This window comes from Lupinus angustifolius, chromosome LG08 (assembly GCF_001865875.1).
Source record: "Lupinus angustifolius cultivar Tanjil chromosome LG08, LupAngTanjil_v1.0, whole genome shotgun sequence".
Classification (NCBI taxonomy): Eukaryota; Viridiplantae; Streptophyta; class Magnoliopsida; order Fabales; family Fabaceae; genus Lupinus; species Lupinus angustifolius.
In genome coordinates this window covers 10,389,397-10,413,979 of record NC_032016.1, presented here as the reverse complement: position 1 = coordinate 10,413,979, position 24,583 = coordinate 10,389,397, and the positions used below count along the sequence as shown (strand labels likewise).

The 24,583-nt window shown below is 30.0% G+C and overlaps 3 protein-coding genes and 1 long non-coding RNA gene across 6 annotated transcripts; 3 read left to right on the top strand and 1 right to left on the bottom strand.

The window, feature by feature from the left end:
* On the top strand, window positions 2,901-6,944 carry LOC109353740 (protein ALTERED XYLOGLUCAN 4-like). The gene is made up of 3 exons (XM_019596104.1): window positions 2,901-3,235; window positions 3,427-3,716; window positions 6,149-6,944. Exons 1-3 carry the CDS (start codon window positions 2,962-2,964, stop codon window positions 6,929-6,931), a joined length of 1,347 nt encoding a protein of 448 aa, XP_019451649.1. The 5' UTR covers window positions 2,901-2,961; the 3' UTR covers window positions 6,932-6,944.
* Window positions 9,795-11,801, top strand: LOC109354946 (RING-H2 finger protein ATL46-like). Of its 2 annotated transcripts, none has more exons than XM_019597788.1 (2): window positions 9,795-11,565; window positions 11,682-11,801. In XM_019597788.1, exons 1-2 carry the CDS (start codon window positions 10,459-10,461, stop codon window positions 11,688-11,690), a joined length of 1,116 nt encoding a protein of 371 aa, XP_019453333.1. In that variant the 5' UTR covers window positions 9,795-10,458; the 3' UTR covers window positions 11,691-11,801. The 2 variants fall into 2 exon arrangements, with proteins under 2 accessions (XP_019453333.1, XP_019453332.1); XM_019597787.1 differs by having other exon boundaries at window positions 9,795-11,595; window positions 11,688-11,801.
* LOC109353434 lies at window positions 18,356-22,777 on the bottom strand. 2 transcript variants are annotated; one of them, XM_019595712.1, is made up of 8 exons: window positions 22,459-22,775; window positions 22,292-22,372; window positions 21,801-21,977; window positions 20,534-20,704; window positions 19,868-20,083; window positions 19,685-19,773; window positions 18,838-19,607; window positions 18,359-18,803 (listed from the first exon to the last, which is right to left on the bottom strand). In XM_019595712.1, coding segments are annotated over exons 1-8 (1,590 nt in total). In that variant the 5' UTR covers window positions 22,544-22,775; the 3' UTR covers window positions 18,359-18,802. The 2 variants fall into 2 exon arrangements, with proteins under 2 accessions (XP_019451258.1, XP_019451257.1); XM_019595713.1 differs by having other exon boundaries at window positions 18,356-19,607; window positions 20,024-20,083; window positions 22,459-22,777.
* On the top strand, window positions 20,001-20,395 carry LOC109353435. Its single transcript, XR_002108458.1, has 2 exons — window positions 20,001-20,107; window positions 20,364-20,395. It is a non-coding gene; the product is annotated as an uncharacterized LOC109353435 (long non-coding RNA).

The window sequence follows — 24,583 nt, the reverse complement described above, 5'->3', positions numbered from 1 at the left end:
ATCCCAATGATGTGATTGTTGGCACTATACATGGACTAACTTGGCAAGTGTCTACTAGTCTTACCTCCACAACCTTATCAATTGATTCCCCAACCTTCGGGGTAGAAGGTTGATACTCAGTGCTCTTCGGTTGAGAAACTTGGAGATTACTCAAGAGTATGGTTATTGCAACTATTTGAGTCTCCAAATTTCTCAACGAAGCATCAATATTCCATTTATTCTTCTCTAGCTAGACCCACCTTCCGTGCTCAATGTGGCTAAGTCATCTGACTTGTGTTCTTTGATTGCATTATGCCACTTAGTACCATTCTTTGTCTATTTTACCTTTTAAAGTTGTGAAATATCATCAAAACTCATATCATAAAATTAGTGGAAATATTCATCAAATTTTCAACTATTAAGGAAGGTTTAATGTCATATATTAAATATTAAATAATTTGAATGAGGGAAAAAATATATGTACGGACTATGTATGAAAATTTTATATACTGTCACTATATTATCTATTATTTATGTTTTTTTATTATTATTTTAAAAAAAAAATAATACAAATAAACATTGGATGATGTTGTGACTTATATAAATATTTACACTAACGTGTATAAATATACATTCTTTTAGTAACAAAAATTAGTTAAAAGTTTAATATATATGTACTTTTAGTGTAATTTTTTTTACATTATTAATATGTCATCCATCATAATATATATTACTTTTTTAATAGTGTATGAATACTTAATGTGACCTATTTTTACATATAAAAAATAAACGAAAAAGACAATTTAAATGGAATTATGTTTAATAATTATTTATACATATTTATAAGTGATACAATAATTTTTTGATTTTATAAAATTATTAATAAATTCTTATTCAAAAAGGGCATTTTGCTAATTTTTATGATTTTATAATGTTAAATATACCTGTTTATGTGTATTACAATATTTTTGTGATTTTATAAAAACACATTAATGTTTTTTTGTCCAAAAAAGGCATTTTGATAATTCTTTGGGTTTTATAATGTTAAATAAAATATTCTTACCTAACATGAGATATTATAACTATTCTTCTTGGCTTTATAAAACTAATAAAATATTTTCATAAAAAAACACACGTGGATCTGTAACTAATTAGATATCTTAATATCATTTTATTGTCTTTGATGGTTTAATTTCGAATGAGAGTTTCAAAACTTTGACACAAGGCACACATATGTAATATCTATTATCTTTTGTTTCAACATATTTTTGTTTATTTCCTACGATTCTATAATAATAAATACTCCTTTTATTTTAATAATATAAAAATAATTTTATATTAATAAATAAAATATAATAATGGTTAAATAATTAAATGCTAATAGTAACAAATTATATAATAATCTTTAAAAACTAAAAAAATATTTATAAAAATATTATTTTAACTTTTAAGATATAGGTTGTTACTTGTGTCATATCTTTCCTTCCATCCTAGATTAAGAAATAGTTGCAATAATTACTATTGAAATTATCATCTTCTAGAATAGGGGGACGATTCATGACTCCCATTACACCTTTTTCTTTAACCTATTTAATAAAAAAAATAGTATAGTTTTTTCAAAAATGACTAATTAATTATCATTTAAAAAATAATATATAAATCTAAAATTATCATTAAATTACACAATTAATTGTAAAATTTAATTTGAGAATTTAAAAGGAGTGTGTTTTTGCTTCTAGTTGAGAAATAATCATAATCATTAATATTACCTCTACCATCCATTGATGGAGGCGTGTCACCACGGATGTCTATCTTTCACTTGTTGATTAATTAAAGTATTTCCTTTAAATAATAAATATAAATATTTTTTTTTATAAAATAAAATTGAGAACAATATCAATTAGTATTATATCTTTCCTTTTTATAATATATTCTCTGATTCGTATTCGACTCCTGAACTCAGAACTTTAATTCGACAACCATATCACCTAAAATTAGGCATAAAGAGATTTTTCTATGTTTTGTTTACAAAAACATGATGATGACTCCAAATCATCAGAAAAATGATAAATTTTCTTTCCCCCTCCTCCTAAGTAGTGTAATCTATGGTTAATAAATATTAAAGTTAGAGCAGAGTCAATGATAATTAATATTTGTCATTGCATATAAGAATTCTTCTAATTATCATTATTTTCTAAATAACTAATAGGTGGGGTTATTTATATTTTAAGGATTTAAATTTTTTTATTTTTGTCATGATTTGAAAGTTTTACTGTATCAAAACTAATCTAGTAAATATTTTCCTATTTCTTTTACTTCCAATTCCAAGCTCATGAAAGTCAAATATTTATAGTTCACAAGGTGATTTTGTGACTTTATTGTAGTGTTATGAATAAATTCTTCAAATATAAATTATAATCAAACTTTTCCCCCTACAATTCAAGTAGTGTTATAACATGTCAATATTGAGAACTTAGTACCAAGCAATGAGAATGTTAATTGATATGCATGAGAGTGTCTATTAATACGTTAGATAAATACATAATTTGTGCAATCATTTTTATAGAAAGTAATAGTTGAAAAACATTTCATGACAATCTTACATATTACGTTCTAAACTTGATAAATTTATTTGACTGATTTAGCTCAAATCATAAACTTTAGATACAAAAATAATTGTGAGTAACTCAATTATATGAATGTTTAATTTAAAAAATTACCAATTACATCAATCGAATAAACTCAACTACAAATTACAATATTTAGTACAAAAAATTACATTTGACATTTATAACATATAAATTCTATGTTACAAATAATAGGAAATCAAGTTGAGAGACATGAGCCGAAAATGGAAGTTATAGATATAGGAAGTTAGGTTTATTATTCTTTCATTTATTATTCTGATTCTTATGGTTCTCTCCTTTTACACACTATTCTTCTCTCTCTCTCACACCCTTGTTTCTCTCTTTCTCTTTCACAATGAAGTATTCTAATACCCTTTTTCATGACAAGTTCCATACTCATAGCAGTGGCAAAAGGGAGAAATGCATGAATATAGGGACAAGTGTGGTACTCTTTGTTCTAATATCTTTGTTGTTGACCTCCACTTTTATCTTCTACTTTCTCAATTCTACAAACCCTTTCTCTCTATTGCATAATCAAGGTCCTGACATCATTCAATACCGGTCACAAAAGCAAGATCAAGAGCATGCAACACAAACAACAAATGTTTCTTCATCTAAACCATATAAGGGTAAGTTTCAAAATTATCATATTTATAATCCTTCAATATGCTTATTTTATTGAATTTCTATTAGTCAAATTTTCTATTAGTCATATTTGATAATATATACATTTATCTATTTCACATAGAATATTTTTGTATTTGATTTCCCATCTACAAAAATTAATAAACATAATTGTATATATGAATTATTTTTTCAGAACAGAAAACATGTGATTTATTTAAGGGTCATTGGGTTCCATCATTAGAAGGGTTATCATCCTATTACACAAATTCAAGTTGCACCACAATATCTGATAGCAAGAACTGTTTCAAGCATGGAAGAAAGGACAGAGATTTTCTCAATTGGAAATGGAAGCCTTATGAATGTGACCTTCCAAGGTTTGATTCAAGAATTTTCCTCAACATGGTTCGTGGCAAAAAAATGGCATTCATTGGTGACTCTGTGGCTAGGAACCACATGGATTCTCTCGTCTGCATTTTGTCACAGGTTAATGTCAAAGACTATACAAACTCAATTTCACTTTTTAACTTAAATTACTCCATTTTAAGCTATTCTAACAAAACCTTTTTTTGGTAAATTCAAATATTAAAAAACTTTATAATTTGGTCTTATATTTTTCTATGCGTTTATGGACCCAATTACAAAATATTTTAATTAGTTAGGGAGCCATTTGAAATTTTAAGAAAATCAGTTGAAGTACATATTTTTTTGCATACACACAAATATAGCATAAAGTTTTGGCTTAACTTGAATTGAAAAATGTTTTGCATGCACCCAAATACCAAACGGGAATGTGATTCTTGCAACTGGAAACAGAAGGGAGAGAAAGGCTTGTAAAATATTTAATGCAATTTATTTATATGGAAAATTAATAAATAAATAACTTTGAAAATATTCTCGTCAAATGAGACTTTGTAGAAATTGAAATATTCTATCTCTTCCTTATTATAATATATTTTTTTACAAAATTTGTTACAACTTTATATAAAATAATTTACACTTTCTATATAACCTTTGTTATTTTTTCTCACTTTTCACATATCAAAAGTTGGGTTTAATATGCATGCACTATGTTTTTTTAATGTGCAGCTCATCTAATATGTTAACTCTATTCTTCTTAAATAAAAATAATACAAATGAATATTGGAAAACACTAATAATACAAATGAATATTGGAAAACACTAATAATACATACTTAAAAATTTGATTATCAATACATAAACTGAGAGTATGATTATATATTATTCTTTAAAAATCAAGAAAAATAACTAATTTTATTAGTATGGGCAATTTATTTGAATGTGTGATATGATAAGTATCCAGAAGCAATTTCTTTTGGTGAGTTGTTGGCTAAATGGATATTGATTACTATTTTTTTCCTTATGTTTTGATATTTGAGCTTACAAATAGATTAGGAAACCAGTCTAAAAATTTGGTTTATCTTTAATAAAATATTATTGTTTAATCATCCTCCACTCCTCATAATTGAGAGAAAAAATTAAGATATAAAGAAGATGATTTACTCCTTTCCTTCCTTATATTTTTAGAAACTCAACATTAAATTATACATTTATTTATGTATCCTTAAAAGAAAAGAAAAGGATGGAAATATAAAAATATGAGGAACAAAAGTAATTTATTAATTGAGTTGGATGGTGTATTGGAGTTGAACTGGAATTGTGAAAAAAAAATGAGGATTTGTAACTTCTGAAATTATTTAATAATAAAATAATTTTAAAAATGGATTTTTTCTATGGAACGCCCTTAATTCAATGTACAGCTGGAAGATTTGAACAATCATATGTGGTCAACAAATGCTAAACAACAACTCATATCTTTATGTGTTTTATGATAAATAATTGTTTAAGAGTTTGACTAATCAATATCTCCTCTAAAAGAACTAACATGGGTTGAGAAAAAAATAGCAATTTATTATTAAGAGATCATACACATATTCAACATTAAGAGATCACAACATACCAAAATTATATATCATATAATCTGTATATAATTTTAATGATAGTAATCATTGAAATGCATGGATTCTTATCTCGATCCCTTTGTTTTAATCGGGTCTTGCCAAATCAAACATTCATTCATATACAATATGGATGGAGAAGGTTTGGAATTTTGGATTCATCAAGTTCATCCAATAAAAAAGAGTGTATCAAAGAGAATATATGAAACTAATGAAAGAGTACGTGAATGATATGAAGCACGAATACTGATACATGTGTCGGATACGATACGTATCCGATACGTCGATACACATTTTTTTTAAAATACAGGATACGATACGTTCAGGGATACGAGTATAAAATAATAAAAACACATAAAATATGATAAAATTATAAGTGTAAATCAAAATATCCAAAGTAAAAAACATAATGGAAATTTAAAATCATTGTCCTCCATAACAAATCTATTTTATCTTATTTTAATGAAAACAAATCTATCCTAAAATCATTGTCCTCCATAACAAATCTATCTTATCATATATTAATGAAAACAAATCTATCTTATCATGTTTTATTGGAAACGAATCTATCTTATCCTGTTTTATTGGAAACGAATCTATATATTCTATGCTTTACTGAAAACGAATCCATATACCCTATATTGTGAAAACGAATCGGATACATATCTTAATATTTATTTATTTTATTTTAATTTTTGGATACTTTATGAATACATATCATTCGCGAATCCGAGTGTATCCATGTCGGATACGTGTCAGACATCGATACGTGAGGATATTTGACGAATCATTTGAATGCATGCATGCTTTTGATTGATATGTTAATAAAAGCTTAGTCATTGGCCATAATAAAGCCACTTAGAGCATATCCTTAACAATACAAAATTTTACGTAGTACAATATTATTGGAGTGACACACTTTTCATTGAAATTTTGCAGGAAGAAATTCCAAAGGTTATATACAAGGACTCAGAGGATAGATACAGGAAATGGTATTTCCCTAACTATGACTTCACTCTAATGATGATATGGAGCAGGTTCCTAATAGTAGGTGAAGAAAGAATGGTAAATGGTTCAGGAAGCAGCATTTTTGACATTCAATTAGACAAAATAGATGATGATTGGTCTAAACCATTTCCTGACTTAGATTATGCAATAATATCAGATGGACATTGGTTTTTCAGAATAATGTACCTTCATGAAGCTGGTAAATTAGTTGGTTGTCTCTTTTGTCCAGAACAAAATGTCACACACTACAACTCAGACTACATTCTCAGAATGGCATTTCGTGCTGCATTCAAACACATCAATAGATGCAACAAATGTAGAAAGACACTTACATTGTTTAGGACATTTGCACCAGCACATTTTGAGAATGGTGCATGGAACAATGGAGGGAATTGTAATAGGACAAGTCCTATAAATGAAGGGGAGGTAAATTATGGGTTATTTGATTGGCAACTAAGGAATATTCAAATGGAAGAGTTTGAGAGAGCAAGGAATAGAGGGAAGAAAAAGGGTCAGAGATTTGAAGTAGTGGATGTGTCTAGGGCCATGCTTATGAGACCAGATGGACACCCTAGTGAGTATTGGGGTAACCAATGGATGAAGGGTTATAATGATTGTACTCATTGGTGTATGCCAGGTCCTGTTGATATGTGGAGTGAGTTATTGCTTGCTGTTCTCAAAAGAGAAGAGGCTAATAAGATCATGAGTTTTTGATTTCATTCATTATTCATATGTATCATTAGAGGAAAATAACAAATTCCTACACCATATATACATTCTTTTTTGTTACTATATCAGAATATAGTAATGATAATATATAATCATGTGTTTTATTTATCTTAATTCTTTGTTTTTATAAAAAAGTTGTAGAAGAGAATGAACTAATGAAGAATGGAACTTTGTCTCCAAAGGTAACCTAACTTTTCTTGTTAGATAACTTTTCATCATTTTCTGAATCATGTTTAAGTCATTATTTCCCATTCACTTATGTCCACTACACCATGTTTTGGTTAAATTATTGATTATTTCATAAAGCAAATGCCCAATAGGGATGAGTCAATGTGATAGTAATTGCTTTTATAAGCCTTTGGTAACAAAGCAAAAAAAATCACTAGCTCATTCACCATAATTCCTTCCATTGACTCTTAAAATATGTATTAGTATTTGTAAAGTTATTACACTAAATATATAAGGAGAACAAACAATTATTACATTACAAACTATTACATAATCATGTATATTGTCTTCTATAAATTTGAGTAAGATTATTTTTCTTCATATATCCAAAAGGCAAAGAAAGTTGAAAGCACTTGTGTATTTTATAATTTAATGCCCTTCTGGATCTGTTAAAGAAATCAAAAGATCAAAGAATTATAACACAAACAATGAGAGAAATCATAAGAATAAAACCTTAAAACATGCATATGTATTTACAACCTTGAAAGAAATGAAAAAAATATTATTTGACTTAACTGTATACAAAGAAAGGGTAATGACACCAACCACCAATGCAAAGTGCATCATGGAACAACTTGTGACAGTCACTATCTTCCTCACAAGAAATTACTTCTGTGATGCAATTCAAAATAAAGAAAAATTTCATAAATGAGAGAAAAAAAATAAAATTAAGAAGGAAAAGAAGAGGTATAACTCACGGCTTGTAACAAAAAGAAAGAAGGAAAAAAAGAGGATCACACCATAAAAACACTTGAGAATGTTAGCCATGTTTTTCTTCATTTGCATGTAACCATTAATTAATTGTTTGGTCACTTTATAGTACAAAGAAAAGCCATGTTCTGCTAACATAAACCGAGGAGTTTCTGTAGGATTTCTTGAGTAGAAAGATACTCTTACCTAATATTTAATTCATTATTATATGTCTCTTTGATACACTCAAGGATCTTGCTTAAAAATCTAGCTTATCATATATGTCATTTATTTCTTTTACCTACCTTTTTTTTTCTTTTTTTTCCCTTGTTTTACTTTTCATGAGACACTAGGGCAAAACCTTACAGCCAAAAACATTCACATTAAACATTTGATACGCTATTTGTATGACAGAAAATGAGGTAAAGCGATATGATGCACTATTTGGTCAAACCTTCTTCAAAACTTGATATAGTCCAATCAATAGAGATGTAAGCTTTCTAAATTTCATCTCTTCCTATTCCAATAATGTAACTTTTCTCATGAATACATGACCTCATTCTTGAAGTGAATTTTAAAGATTTCTTTCTCTCTTATCATAGTAGCTCTTATGCCGATTTTGTGTCATACTTATATTTTCTTCGATTATCTTGATCGTCTATGTTCTTTGTTGGATGACTTCTAGTCCTAGAAGTACATACATTCTCTCCGGTCTTAAGCCAACACATAGGTGTGTGCTACACCTTCCATAAAATGCTTCATAGGGTACCATCTCAATACTAACATGAAAATTGTTGTCTTAAGTAAACTCATGACTGGCAAAAATTGGTTCTCACTTCCTTGTTTCAAGACAAAAGCTCTCAAAGTATCTTCTAATAACCCAATTGTTCACTCGGACCATCCACCAGTTTGTGGACCCATCTCACATATTTTTTTCTTTCTATCTAATAAATCCTAGAACCATTTCATCTTATCTTATGTTATATCCAACACACATATACCTTTGTAGAGGCACTGTTAGTAACAAACAAACAATCAAATATAAAAAATTGGGAGAAGAGAGAGTTGCATAAGGAATTTCGTCTATCTCTATCCTTAACAAGTAGATACTTCTATACACCTAAACTTTTCACCTAAAAATCTTCATGGTCTTGACTTGAACTCAATATTATTTAATCTTACCAATTAGGTTAAGCTTAATTGATATCATATTGCCTTTCAACTAAAGATAATTTTATCATTCAAAATATTCAAAAGTGTTTACTTCACAATGCCCAAGACTATGAGAACTTAATCATTTCAAAAAATAGGTAATATCTTGATTTGAGTAGTTACTCATATAAACTGTATCATTAAAGAAGCAACCTTTTAAATGGACGTTATTTCAAGTGGTACATGTTTGATTCTCTTTAAGTAAGGTATTGGGTTCGAGTCCTATCCATGGAGAAAATGTCCACTGGGAGAGTTAGCCCATATACATGTGGATGTTTCTGACTTGGATAGGATTGCCTCTAGTGCGAGAATTTCCGTGGGAAACAAAAAAAGAAGAAAGATATATTACAAGTTTCAATTCCAATCTATTGTGCTCTTATCATGAAAGTATGCAATATGAATATATCATTCCTTATCAATTTTAAAATGGATTAATGGGCACCTAGTAACATTAATAAATAATAAAAAAGTAAACAAATTTATAAAATTAAATAAAAAAGTTTAAAAGAAAATACAAACAAAAAATGATATATTTTATTAAATTCAACAAATCATACTACATCATAAAAAAAACATACTACATCACATTTTATTTAAAGTTTACCATTTTACATAGTAGGCTTGTGGGCCCACATTGCTCATATGGATAGTGAGATTAAAGTTGGATATGTTTGTTTGTTACTTTGTTTGTGTAATCCCTTAACACTTGGGGAAGTAGTGCTACTTTTCACATTTAGTCTTTGGAGTTTGGATTCTTTACTTTGTAACCAAAACCAAAGTTAAGACAAGTTTAGACCACACACATATACAACAAACACAAGCCTAGAGAATGCGTTTCACACTTCACTTTTCTCTTCCTTCACACTACTCACATATCTAAGCAACCTCATAAAGTGTCTCCTCCTTCCCCTACCTTCAATGCATTGAAACAAATAAACAAAGAAACCCATTAACTTTCTCTTTTTATTTTTTTATACATTTCTTAGGTATCTACTAATCTGTATTAGCTTATCTATGTGCTTGATGATAGTTCAAAAGTTATTTTTTTTGAAGATAGAAATCACTCAAATGGTGAGATACCCATAAATTATGTTTGGTGAGTTTAGTTCAACTTGTTGATAAAAAGTTATCATATTTATGTTTCTCTCCTATGATTGCTCCATCAATATTATGCATATTCATTTGAAATGATTTGCATAATAAATACACAAAAAAAAGTAACTTCTTTGTAGAACAAATAGATGCATTTTGGTTGGAATCTGAGTATTAAAAGCTGCAAGCTTTGTTGAAGTTTTTGTTGTATTTTAGTGTCAAAATATGACTAGGATGGATTATTGTGTTATGTGAGACAAGTTTACTTTGATCTGTGTTAGAAACAAGGCATGTATGGTAATTGGTTTTTTGAGCATACCCATTTGAAGATGCAATGGATTCATCATCAAATCCACCAAAAAGATGGTTACTTGAACTACTATCCTCCACCAATACAAGAACCAATGTCTTCTTCAACTTCAACACCATCTTCTGGTACTAGAATAAGTCCAGCAATTCTTTTCATTATAGTGATTCTAGCTGTTCTCTTTTTCATTTCTGGTATCCTCCACCTGCTTGTTAGATTTCTCATAAAGCATCCATCTTCATCTTCATCTCCTAGATCTAACAACAGGCATGAAATTTCAGCCTCTGATGCTCTCCAAAGACAGCTTCAGCAGCTTTTTCATCTTCATGACTCAGGTTTAGATCAGGCTTTCATTGATGCACTTCCTGTTTTCCATTACAAAGAGATTGTGGGTCCAAAAGAGCCATTTGATTGTGCTGTTTGTTTATGTGAGTTTTCTGAAAAGGATAAGCTAAGGTTGTTACCTATGTGCAGCCATGCTTTTCATATAAGTTGTATAGATACTTGGCTTTTGTCAAACTCAACATGCCCTCTTTGTAGAGGGACACTCCTTACACAAGGGTTTTCAATTGAGAATCCAATGTTTGATTTTGATGATTTGAGGGAAGAAGATGAAGGGTGTCCTTGTAATGTGGAAAGTGGATTTAATAAGGAGAAGAAAGTTGTGGTTGAAGAAAGTGTAGTGGTTGATAAAGGGGTTTTCCCTATAAGGCTTGGTAAATTCAGGAAGATGAGTTTAGAGGAAGATGGGGAGAGTGGTGTAGGAGAAACAAGTAGTAGTAATTTGGATGCAAGAAGATGTTACTCTATGGGATCTTACCAATATGTGGTTGGAAATTCCGAACTCAGGGTCGCCTTGAACCATGACCGAAAATGTCGAAATTTTAAGTTCACATCCAAAGGAAATGAACAACAAGGTGAGAATGAGAAGCTTTCAGTGGAGGAGGATATGGAAGAAGCAAAGAAGATTACAAGTGTGAGTAAAGGTGAAAGCTTTTCTGTCTCCAAAATCTGGCTGTGGCCAAAGAAGGGAAAGTTTTCTAGCTCTAATGAGACTCCTCAAATCAGCATGCCATCTTTTCTTAACACAGAGTTACCTAGGATGAGGGAAACAGAAGGGGTATGAAACTAGCTTCAAACTTATCTTCATTCATCATTATTTTTTCTTCTTGAGTTCATTTCAATCCATTGATTATAGCTTCCCCTTTGGAGTGAAATTCCTAGAAAATTTTGGTGTGCTAATTTTGAAACTGTGATGACTGATTGTGGAATGATGTTACTGTATTATGATTCCAAATTAAGAAGATATAACAATTGCATCTCTTTTTTTTCTTTCATTTGAGTTCATTTCAATCCATTGATTATAGCTTTCCTTGCCTTAGAATTCATATGAAATATTGCTAAGCTAATGTTGAATTGTGTATGGTCCTAAGTTTAGAAGATATAAGAAAATATTTGTCTTTCTTTTTTCAAACAGGTAATTATGACTCCATGTTGTGTTGAAATTAGATTCATGATAGAAAATGTTGATCTTTTCTTATTGATTGGTTATGCATAGTGCAATAAATTATGCTTGCTAGATTTTTCAACTCCATCATTACCCAACAAATTTGTACCATTTACTTGTCAAAAATTACTGTAGAGAGATATGACTTTTTATTGAATTTGGTAGCCAGAGTTGTCTCTTTCTGTGTCAATGTTTTCTTATACATATTGATTTTTTTGTACCACTTTTTAGAAAGAGTTTAATAGTTATTTATAGAATGTAAAAGAGTTTTCACATTGTCATTTTATATCCATAATTCATATGTTAATTATTTTTATTTTTTAAATAAAAATATTATATTGACTCTGTGATATTATTTTTTTCAACAAATAATACATAAATAAACTTTTTTTTCTAATCCATCCTTTTACAACTATATTACAACCATTGTTTATTTATCATTATTGATCATGACTAATGGCCAGTGCATTTGCTTTCTTAGCTTTTAAGCTTTTAAATTTTGTTTTAAAATCTCTTTTTCTTTATTAAGCTTTTAAATTTTGTTTTAAAATCTCTTTTTCTTTATTAAGGCTCATACTTTTTGGGAGAGTGTGAACACAACAAACCTTTTATGGTTTGATAATGTTTCTTTTAGGCTGGGAAGTTGGGTTATGAATTGTGATGGTGGGATCCTTGAAAGCTTTATACTTGTGATAAGTTTTGATTCAAAAATTTGGCTATAGTTTTAGTGGTGCTTCACTTTCCACCTCACATTGCTGAAAAAGTCATTTATCATGTCAATTATAATCAATTAGTCCCAAAAGTAGATTAGAATTGCATTCTTTTAACCATGGCTAAGGTGACCAACACGGGCGTTGGTGAACTGGTATAAGACTTTATTAGATTCTCATATAAATTAAAATGTCAATGATTTAATTTTTATGAGTGATACTTGTTGGGAAGGGCAGTCACACACTTAAAATATATAAGGAAATATCCTTGCTTACACTAAAAAATAAGCAGTGTTTGCTTTGATTTCTATTTTCATTTTGTTTTTGGGTTTGAACTTATTTTTTAAAAGGAAATGGTAAAACAACTTATCATTTTCTTTACAAAATTTTAAAAATGTGAAATAAAATAAAATAAACATTATAATATTTGTGAAAGTCTTAGTATAATAGTGAAGTTGCTATCTTGTATCACTAGAGGACATATGTTCAAATCTTAAGAATAGACTCCTTGGGAATAGATTATGTACTTGTACATATCCACCTTTTCAAATTGTATAAGATGAGAGCCTTATACTCTAGTACCTTCATTAATGAAAATATATCATCAGAAAATTATAATGAAAAATTAAAATGACACAAAAACCCTGACCTTGTGAACCATTGGTTTGAAAGACTATCAACCATCCAATATTGTGTAAGAGCAAGACAATTGTGTTTTTTTGGGTGGTATTATGAAGGATATTTTATCACCTTATGGGTAAGAAATTAATCCATTTCATAGTTCGTGGTTGCCATTTCCAATAAGTATCGTTCACATGAATCAATCATTTAACCTTTTTTGTTATTCTATAGATCTAGCAGGATTTTATACTATACTAATGCTGATAAGAGAATTGTTCTAAGAACCTTAATACGTGTCTGGATCTAAACCCTAGAATTGCATATACTAAGCTACGTTTAAAACAGATTAAATTTAAAGGATGAAAGATGAGGTGGATCTACACTCTAGAATTACATCGTTGTTAGTGTAAAGTTTTATACACTGTTAGTATCTATTGTTGATTTATATTACTTTTATTTTTATTTAAGAGTTAATAATAATTAATATGTGAATGGTGGGTGACAGTGTAAAAAATATTTACACTGTCATTGTATACATATTAAATCCATAATTAAAATGTGATACATAATAATATCTTACTTGTCCTTATATAATGAAAAGAGTGTAAAATGTGTAAAAATTTATACACATGCACTTTATCATTCACTGTTCATTTGGATTACTTTTTCTGAAAAGTCAACAATAATAAAAAATCAATGATGATGATACAATGACAGTGTATAAAACTTATACACTATCAATGCATACATCTTTTTCTCATAATGAAATTCGTTATCTTTGTTTATTTCTGCAAATATAAACCAAGCCTAAGTTAAGCAATACTTTGGCTTGATATAGTAATAATCACTAACAATCTAGTCATCATCATGTAAATTATATTAGTAAAGATGAATATAATGGAAAATAATCCAGAATGGTATCTTATTAAACTTTTAAAAGAAATGGGAAAAAATAGTTAAAAAAAGGAAAGAGTGACACACAAAGTTGATTGGTAAAGGAGGAGGCAGAAAAGCAAAATGGAGGAATTTAAGGGAGAGTGAGTTGCACATGAATTATAATTTAATTAATAATATCATTTTGTTTTAATTGCTTATGTTGGTATCTTCTTTGTTGGATATTGTATTTTAAAATTTGACTAGCTTTGTGAAGAGGTTAGTCGGTGGATAGCATGTTACCAACCAACTCCAACTTCCAATATGTGGAATCATCATATCCTCAATCTCCATGTATTAAATAACTCAATTATTTTAATTCTCATATGTATCAATTTCATTTCGAAATCAAATCTACCTAAAGGGAGGATCCATTTACTCACATAAGTTTTACCAATTTTATTAATATTTAATAATTTAGATCTATTTATTAATTGAAACTGTTGTATTTATCTAGAATTGATGGCCAGAATAATAAGTCAATTTAAAAAAACTTACTCTTAAAATAAGTTTAAAAAACTTATTCTCAAGTTAAGTCAATTTTTCTTCATTGACTTATATGAAAATTTTGAAGAAAACTGACCCAGTTTACAATCATAAAATAAATGTAAAATCAATTAGTGAATTATTTGATTTTTTGGTATTATATGAGGGATATAATTCCTACCCTATGCATAAAAAATGATTTGCTAAATAGAGCCAAAATGTAATTTAATACCTGTGAGTGGTGGGCTAACATATGTTACTTGGTTCCAAATTTCTGCAGTGATAGTGAATTAGTACAACTGTGCATGCTGCTGCTGCTATATATATATATATTGTCAACAAGCTAAGCAGACAAAGCTAGATTCACTCTATGCAACACTGCAACTGTCTATGTTTAAAATTGGCAATCATATTGTTAAGGAATAAAAGATGGGAAAAAGATATATACACTGACCTGTAAAGGTTTTTTACTTCACCACATTATCTATCATTGATTTTTTGTTATTATTAACTTTCAAATAAAAGTATTGCAAATAAATATAGATGATGCACTGATTGTGTATGCACACATTTTACACTCATAAAAAATTTGTTACTCCTACTTTGTATGGAAAACTATCACGTTTAATACATTAATAAATATGAATTTTGTTTTTCAATACAAATTTATCATATTTATATTCCTCAATTAATGTTTTTGGACACCGAGGAGACTCTTTGAATAATCCTTGAAATTAATAGTTCTTTGGTTCTTTCACTTCTTTGTTAGATTGGTCTGCTAGTCATAGGCCTAGGTCTAACAATGAAATAGCTCATTTAATTTTTTATATTGATGTATAATATTTGTACAATATCAGTGTAAAATTTTTATGTACACTTACTGCATTATCAATCATTCATTTATATTATATTTTTAAGAGTCAATGATAATTAAAAAATAAAATAATGAATAAATGATTGATAATATATAAAATTCACAATATATAAATTTGCATAATATTTTTTCCACAACTTTAGGTTAGATATTACTAATAATATTTTTTTGAGACAAGGCTCCACGTTTGTTGCACCATCCTCTTTTCCTTGCATGATATGAGTAAGAAAAATGATATATCTTTATACTAATTTTTTTATCTATTCTAAGAAATTATGATGAATATTACGAGAATATAACATTATTATATGAATAAATGGTCCTTTATGAACAATAAAAGGTTTCAAACATTCCAAGAGGGAAATGCTTGAGCATTAACTAAAAGCAGATAGATAGAATAAAAAAAACTTGACATAAAGATGTTAGACCCCAAAATGATTTTTTTGTCATAAAATTTGAGCAGTACACCATAGATAAAAGGTGTTTTTTGCTTTCCTTATTCCAAGTAGAAGTAGTGTATGTTGATAAAACTAATAGTCTACGTCCATCCATTTAAACGAATAAATATCTTTTTAAATAAATATATCACAGATTATTAATTAATAAGGAGCTAATCCAATAGTATATAGTTTAGTTAAATATTGGGGTAATATACAAATTTAAATAACAATGTTTCGTTGATGAGAACAAGATTTGTTGAAAATGTCATACAAAACAAACCCATCCAATTAGGTTAACAAGTTGGAACACTATCAATCTGAAGATTGTTTTATTGACTTGAACTCAACCAGATAATCTGAATTTTCAGTTGTAATTCAAGTTGTTCTTTTATGTTGATCGGATATGGTCGGAATTAGATGTCCGGTTGAGTATAAAAGTCAAGAGTCTTGATCGGAATATTGTCTGGACCTGTCGAGGGAGGTATTTGAAAAAGTTCTGTGACTATCAAGTCAGTATGTGGTTTTAGAGAGTGAGTGAGAGTAAATAAGAGAAAAGTGAGAGCATGAGGTATTGAATGCAAGTAATAAATGAGAGAATGAGATATTAATTGATAGTTCCTGTGTGAGTTCTCTATTTATAGAGTTTTGGGATGGTGGACGTGATATCTGCCTTTGGCTGGTTGTGATTCAGGCATGTTGTCCTTCACCACACTTCAGATCTGCTATTGTCGACCTGTTGGGGGTAGATAAAGGTTATAGGCGACGTAACAGGTGAAATGTCAGTGGCGCATTGATGACAAGTCAGAGACGCGTTAATGGCGTGCCAAAGGTGTATTAATGGCGAATCAGAAATGCATCAATGACCTTGCGTTCAACATTGTTCGGTCTTGGTTAATAACGATGTCGTGACTTTTGATCAGATATCTACTCGGTTTATCCGGGGTGGAACACAAGTTAATCACACTAAACCATGCATCACTAAAATGGTTGGAGATAAGCTAAAAAAATACTTCATTTGTAAGGTGAGCATCAAACACCATCCATAAATCAATGGGCTCTGGTTGCTCGCCATTTTGGTGTTGTCGGAATGGTGGCAACTTGAAAAATTGATGGCTATTCTATTAATAATGTCTCAACTTGGAAAATTGGTGCCCTTTTATAAGAACACACTAGAGCACCTAAATTTCAATAATGGTGGTGGTAGCTATAATGAAATAAGGAGATGATAGTAACAATAATAACTTATGTGCCAGTATGGAGGTGGCATAGTGATGTTAATGACAACAATAGTGTTGACAAGAGTAGTAATAGGGTTGGGTGGCAACAAACCATAATGATCACAATTGCGTAACTGGAACCACAATTAGACATCAAGGAAAGATTAGAAACATAACATGATAAAAAAATACTACTAATTCGCATCACTAACGAATATTATTAGAACATGATACAAGTTGCCAACAGCCAAAGATTCCATTGACATTTCAGAAAAAGCCACATTTTTATTATTCTTTCGTCATAAAAATGTATGCTCTTAGAGTCATACAAATAAATAGTATAAGGGTTTGGACTTTGGTGTGTGAAACGGAATTCAGAAAAAACCATCATTCTTTAATCATGTTCTAATGTATTATTCATCATTCTTTAATCATTAACCAAATATAAATTGTTGATTAATCATGGGGTAAGGCTTCGATTTCTGCATATTTTAGTTTCAGAGTTATGATTGAAGAACACCAATGAATGTGAATTGGCGTACAAAATTCAAACGTGTCCATTATTCATTATGTTACTGAAAAAGTATGACTCCATTATAAGAATAGTGTTAGGTGTTATTAGAAATATTAATCCAACCTAACTAAATGTTGATTAGTTGGTGTGAAAGGAATATATAGTCTACCACAAAGGTTTGTTTCTTGTTTCCCATTAGTGTATCAATTTTTAAAGACAAATAATTAATCTCTACCGGATGTTTCCATTTCTAAATTCAACAACTAGATTTTAACCTCAAATTAAAGAATATTGATTTCTAATAAATGAGTCTAAGTCCAAGTTTTATAAACACACTACATCTTCATTTGGTTGTAGAGTAGATTCTAATTATGGATCCATTCAATTCTATTGATGCAATCCACTCATTTTTGTACTTATGTATTCTTGTTTTGTTTTATTTGATCCTGAGAAAACTATACTACTGATATACTATGAACTATTTGGTTGTGTACATTCTTTCTTCATTTTTACACTATAGTTGGAGCTACCATACTATCAATTGGACTTTCATACTATATTGTGGGGCAAAGTTAAAGAAGAGGCAGATATTTATGCTGGGAACTTGGAATCAGCAAATACTGAAAATGTTCCTCTCTTGCATAGCTACAAAAACTTAAAAGTTCTGAAAAGAAAATAATGCAAATGTGTGAAAGACAAGCACATACTCTTGACAACACTTAACAAGATATAGAACAGTATAGTGCACAAGATTATGGTGATCAATGCTTGGCTTTCGGTTTCATTGTCTCCAAGCTGTTGCTCCAATATAACCATGTTTTTTCCCTTATGGAAGACAATGCATGGAAGTGGTTCATGGAATACTGCATTCTTAAAAGTTCTTGTTTCGTTTCACTGTTAGGTTAAAGAAAAAAACATCTACTTATAGTATCTCCTATACAGTAGCATGACTAATCCTGAACATTCTTCATTTCCTTTTGATTTGTCACCATATTTTCTGTCACTTTGATTCGATGACTATGAAATCTTGATTTTTTGTTGCTATGAAATCAGTAATCATCAATAACCATTGGAATAACCAACATAATTTAATCGAGGGCGAATATTGTTGTTACTATATTTTGGATCCCCATAATCTACAGCTTTTATCACCATGGCTTCCCTTCTTCCATCATGTTCTTGAACTGCACCAAACACTATCTCATTTGTCTCACGACTCTCCTCATAGTAACTTTGTGGTGTTGATGAATAACGTGTGTGAAGCTGGTGCAATTGTTGTTGGTGTTGGTGTTGTTGCACCTGCTGCTGATGTTGTTGCACCTTAGGACGATGTTGTTGATGTTGTTGTTGTTGATGTTGTTGTTGCTGTTCATTATAATCACCATCCCACCCATTCAAATAAGCTCGAGTTCGCTTAAACTGTTGCGGCTTTTCAATCTCATTACTCATAAAAGGATAAGCTTTTCTAGTTTCTAAAGGAGGAGGAGGTTCATCTTCATCTGGAATAACAAAACTCTCTTGCATGGGCAATGCATTAGGATGATGATGATGCTGCTGTCTATTTGAAAACTGATTCTGGTACTGTTGTTGATGATGGTATTGATATTGGAGTGGTTTCCTTTTGGATCCTCCTGAGAACAAGCCTCCTAAAATTTCAGCCATTGAAGATCCAGAGTTCACAAAAAGCCTTCCAAGAGAAACAAAGAAACTCTCATCTGATTTATCATATTCTTCATCTTCAGTTGGGATCAAAGGAGGCCTCACTGATTTAGTTGGTCTTTGTTGTGCTGCATATTGTGTACCTTTCCTTAGTGGAGGAGGTCTTGGATCCTGAAAAATGAAGCAAGGGTATGAAATTCTAAGTTCATGTTTAACAAATGATTAGCATGCATGTGTGTATAACTTACATCAGGAGAAGAAAACAATGCCCTCACTCTCCACTGCAGTAATGCCAACATATAACCAAAGAATCCAGCAGCAAGAAGCACTGCTATTCCTAAAATGTTGAATTCAATATCTTTTAGATGAACATGCCACAAAGTATTAAAAATAAAGATGAGATTAGGTTAAGGTAGATATCTTAGTGATACCTAAGGGCATGTTACTGTCATACTCATAAGTAGTACAATCATCTTGATGGAGTTGGATCTCTCTAATTGCTTGATTTCCTCTATCAACCACCAAAAGAGAGCAGCTACTAGAAACATATATTACATCAAAATCATTTGAAAACTTTGCATCCTCACCTGCTCCATCAACATGGCCTCCTACTTGGCCCCATTTCCCTCCTGCAATGGTGGTCACCCCTGAACAAAAAGCATGTTATATCAGTGTTTTAAATTGCTATCGCGATCGGGATTACCTTCACAGTTGCTTGCGTTTATTGTGATTGCAGTCATTGCGATGTGAATTATTTTGTAATTTAAAAATACTTTTGAAATTGATATGGTTGCATATGTGGTTGCATTGCGGCCATGTTATTGTGATTTAGTATTACACCACAATTGTCATGTGATGCGGTTGCGGCTGTCACCATAACCGCAATATTGCGGCCGTTGCGGTCCGCAATTTTAATCATTGTGTTAGAGTTAGATTAGTTTGGTAAAAAGGGTATTAATCAAATTTCTTGTGCAACCAAATAGTGTAGAAATGAGAGGGAAGTATTGAATTTTATGATATTCTTCTGATCATGAAAATGGAGAAAATAAAGACCCTCTTGTATTTTTTGAATTACAACATATTTGGTTCATTGTTACCTTCATCACTGATCTTTCTGATGGCCATATTCATAGTGTCAGCAATGTAAATATTCCCTCTATCATCCACTGTAAGCCCTTTAGGATGGTTCATTCTAGCCTCTCTAGGCCTTCCATCTATGTGTCCAATATACCCTTCACCTGATCCAGCTAGTAGTTTAGGTCTACTATCTGTGGTTCAACCATTCATTTAATCAAAACCAAACAATTATTTCTCTTTTAAAAATGGAAAGAATATTTCATGGCACTCAGAAAAGACTATTACTTGGAATTCAATCAATTAGACTACTTTTAACAAGCCAGAATGTGGCTCTATGTTGAAAGAAGCATAAGTCACTAGTAAAATGTCAATGAGGCCAAAATTTTGCAAAGTTTTCCATAAGCCTTTTTTATTCACTGTAAACATTCCAAAGGACTTTTGCATCAGAAAATTTGTCAGAAACTCAAAGGGTCCGTCTACGAGTTGAGTTTTGGAGGTGAAGGAATGGAAAGAGAAAGCTTTAGAGTCATCTCACAAGTGTATTTCATAACTCTAAAGTCTTCCATTTCCCTCCAAAATTCAACTCGCAAACAGAACCTAACATTTAAGTTTAATCATTTCAACAAGCTACAAAAATCTAACACGGAAGATAATATGCAACGCATATCTTTTTTAAAAGAACATTAAAGTCTTTTTTCACTATGTGAGGTCGATTACATGAACCAACTAGATTATGTTGGCAAAACCATATATTTAGAAAGATGAAAATTAAATTATATACATTGGATATGACATTTACCTTATACAGAAAGAATAAAGAAGAACTAACAATAAAGGTAAAGGACTATAGTGGGGTGAATAAGAATTCACATTGTGATTCAATGTTTTAGGTTCTGTATTTCATTCTCTACTTTGTTCTTTATATTAAAACATTTGAAAAGTTAAAGATTGCAAAATGCAGGTTTTATTCTGTAGGTAGAAGAGCCAAAGTTATGATGCACTTTTTCTTTTTTGGTTACCAAGGTATGTTGTACTTTAAAAAGTAGATTCTTACACTTAGCAAAAGCTTATCACAACCAAAAGATATTCTAGGAAAGAAGCTAAGTCCTTCTAGTATAAAGCAAAACTCAAACAACACACATTCTTAAAGGACACACATGAATTTGTTTAATATAGTATTTGGCACAATGAAGCAAAGGAAAACAAGAATGTTGAAACACAAACAAATGAGAATTTAAATAGAAGAAATAATGAAGCATAGACAAATATTCAGTAAAGAAATCTTACAACGAGTCATTGGGGTTGAAATCTCATAGATGTTACTGTTCTCAGAATCAAGAAGAAGATATTCACCATTTGGAGATATTTCAATTGAGTGTGGCTCAATTCCAAGCTTGCTTCCATCAAATATTGTGTCCACATTGTAGCCACTCTCAAATTTCATCATGGAACGAGTATGTTGCACTATGAAAATTAATTATTCCACACAAAAGATCAATATGAAAATGCTTTGGAAGAGATCATAGAGATAGAGACCTTATGAAAATAAACTTATACAAATAGCTTATTAAAAAAAACAAAGAAAACTTATACTGTTCCAATACATTTTTTAGCTTATTTCAATAAGCTTAGCAGAAAAGTTTATTAAAAAAACTTTTTTTTAGCTTATTTGTAGAAGAAAACTTATTTAAAAGAGTTTAACTAAGCTGTTTACACAAACTTTCCCTGAGAGACAAACATAGTAACATGAAAATGAGAAGTGAATGGAAGATTTTTACCAGGTTTGGCTGGTGATTTTAGTGACCATAGCCTTTTAAGAAGAGCAGAAACCAAGTTGGAGACAACACCAGTAACAATTTCTGCATAATCACATGAAATATTAATAAGAAATTTGTTAATGAATTAAATAAACAGTTTAGAGTTCATAGTTTGTTGTTGCACTTACTTGCATGTGGTGTAGCTGAAGTTGTAGAGAAGAGACTAAGTAGAATTGCAAAACCAAAAAGCATCACAAAACAACTCTTACCCATTATCTGTTTTCCTCATATAAGAGAGACTTAACAACACTCAATGTGTGAAATGCTCATACATTATAGTTACATGGATGTTATGTCTAATATAATATAAGCTATGATATCATATCATATAATATGCATTTTCAGAAGGGACACATAACTAAGAGAAAAAAGCCACGTGGCAAAGTGCTATTCATCTTTAAATTAAATCAGCACCTCCTTTTTCAGAAAAAGAAAGCAGATAGATAGAGAAAGAAAAAAGAGTTAGTGATGATATGAACATAGAAGTGATAGTGAGATGAGATAAAATACATTTAAGATTTGTGTTTCTGATTGTTATTATGTCCTTATAAACTTTAGGTTTATTTAAGGAGGGTAATATTTATGCACTCTTAGTATAAATATTTATACACAATCTTTACATAATCTGTTATTCATTTGTATTACTTATTCTGGAAAGTAAATAATGATTAAAAATGAATAATGAATAAAAAACTGATAGTTTATAAAAGAGTTTCAATAAAATTATTTATAGGTGAATGGTTTTGATACTCCTTTTAATTTATTATTATTTTAGTATTCTGTTAAAGTATGGAAGTTTGTTTCTATAATATAAACTATGAAAATACACTTCCATAAAGAAAAGAGGATAAAATTAGTAAAAGAAGAAAGTGTTAAAAGCATTCACCTTATTTATATTCTTCTAATATATGTTCTTATTCACCTTTTATTACTTATCATGTGCAATGCATCTTTGTCACTAGGAATTTAAGCTCTTAGAATCTAATTTTCATTCCTTTTTGCTTCTATTGTGGTCAAAAAACAAACTTGCCTCCTCTTTTAGTCAAGCAAATAAACGTTTATGTTACGCTACCTTAACCATTATCAACCATAGTAGTGAGGCTTTTTCTTAGATATCATAACTTTGAATAATTTTTGTGTGCTCACATATCCAAAAATGTTCTAACACAACTTTTCAATTTGTTCTATTTTATGTTTTTAATAATTAGTTTGGAATCAAAGATTGGGTGATTCTATGAACCTGCTAGATGATGATGGGCTAATCTCCTTTCGAGTATTGTGTTTATAACAGGTGTCACATTTAGGATTCGAATATTATTTTTTTGGTTTTGTATGATAATCGGAAATTTAGTTTTATCCAAATGCTAGACCAATTTCTTATTGGTGGCTATTAAAATTTTACTTTGTCTCTTACAAATTTTCTTCTAATATTTAATTTTTGTTTCTATAAAATTATGATTCAATTATAAAAGGGAAATTCCATTGTTCTTGAGTTTTGTCTCTACAATTGCAAGTTTCTCTAGGAATCTAAGCCCCCTTTTCTTTTTTGACATAAAAGTTAAAGGGCTATAAAATATATTTGGATTTGTTATGAGTGAAAGATTACATTCTTCTCAGTAGAATAATTTTCTTAAAAGAAGAATCAAAGATAAAATAACGCATGATCAAGCTATAATACTGACTAATACTGCTTCTGAGATACTTTGGAATAATCTTTCATTGTGACAAAGAAATGCTCTATTGGAATTATAGAATGTATTCATTAACGTACTAAACATATGGAAATTGATTTTCACATATTTCTTAGTGCTCTTCATTTCATATCCATTCCAATCTTTGACCGGTTACTGATTTTCAAATTAGTTCCCTATGAACCCACTTGAATTTTTTTTTGATATCATAAAGAGGATTCCCTTGCCTTATGGATAAAGAACTAATCCATTCTGGAGTGTGTGAGTGTCTCTTCCAACAAATGTCACTCCCAGGAATTGAACCCTTTGGTAATCCTAAGGATCTAACAGGCTTTACATGACTAGACCAGTGTATTACTTTTGCTCAGACATGCTTAACTGCGTAGTTGTGGTGGTGTGATCCGGCGCGGTAGTATTGGTATGATCACATTCTATTTAATTGTTGTATTTTACTTTGTATTTCCTAAGATGCAGGAGTGTGGTACATGAACACTGACATTTTACTATGATCGTGTTCATACTTAATACTTCATAGCTTGACATTGTTATATGCATTTTCTGA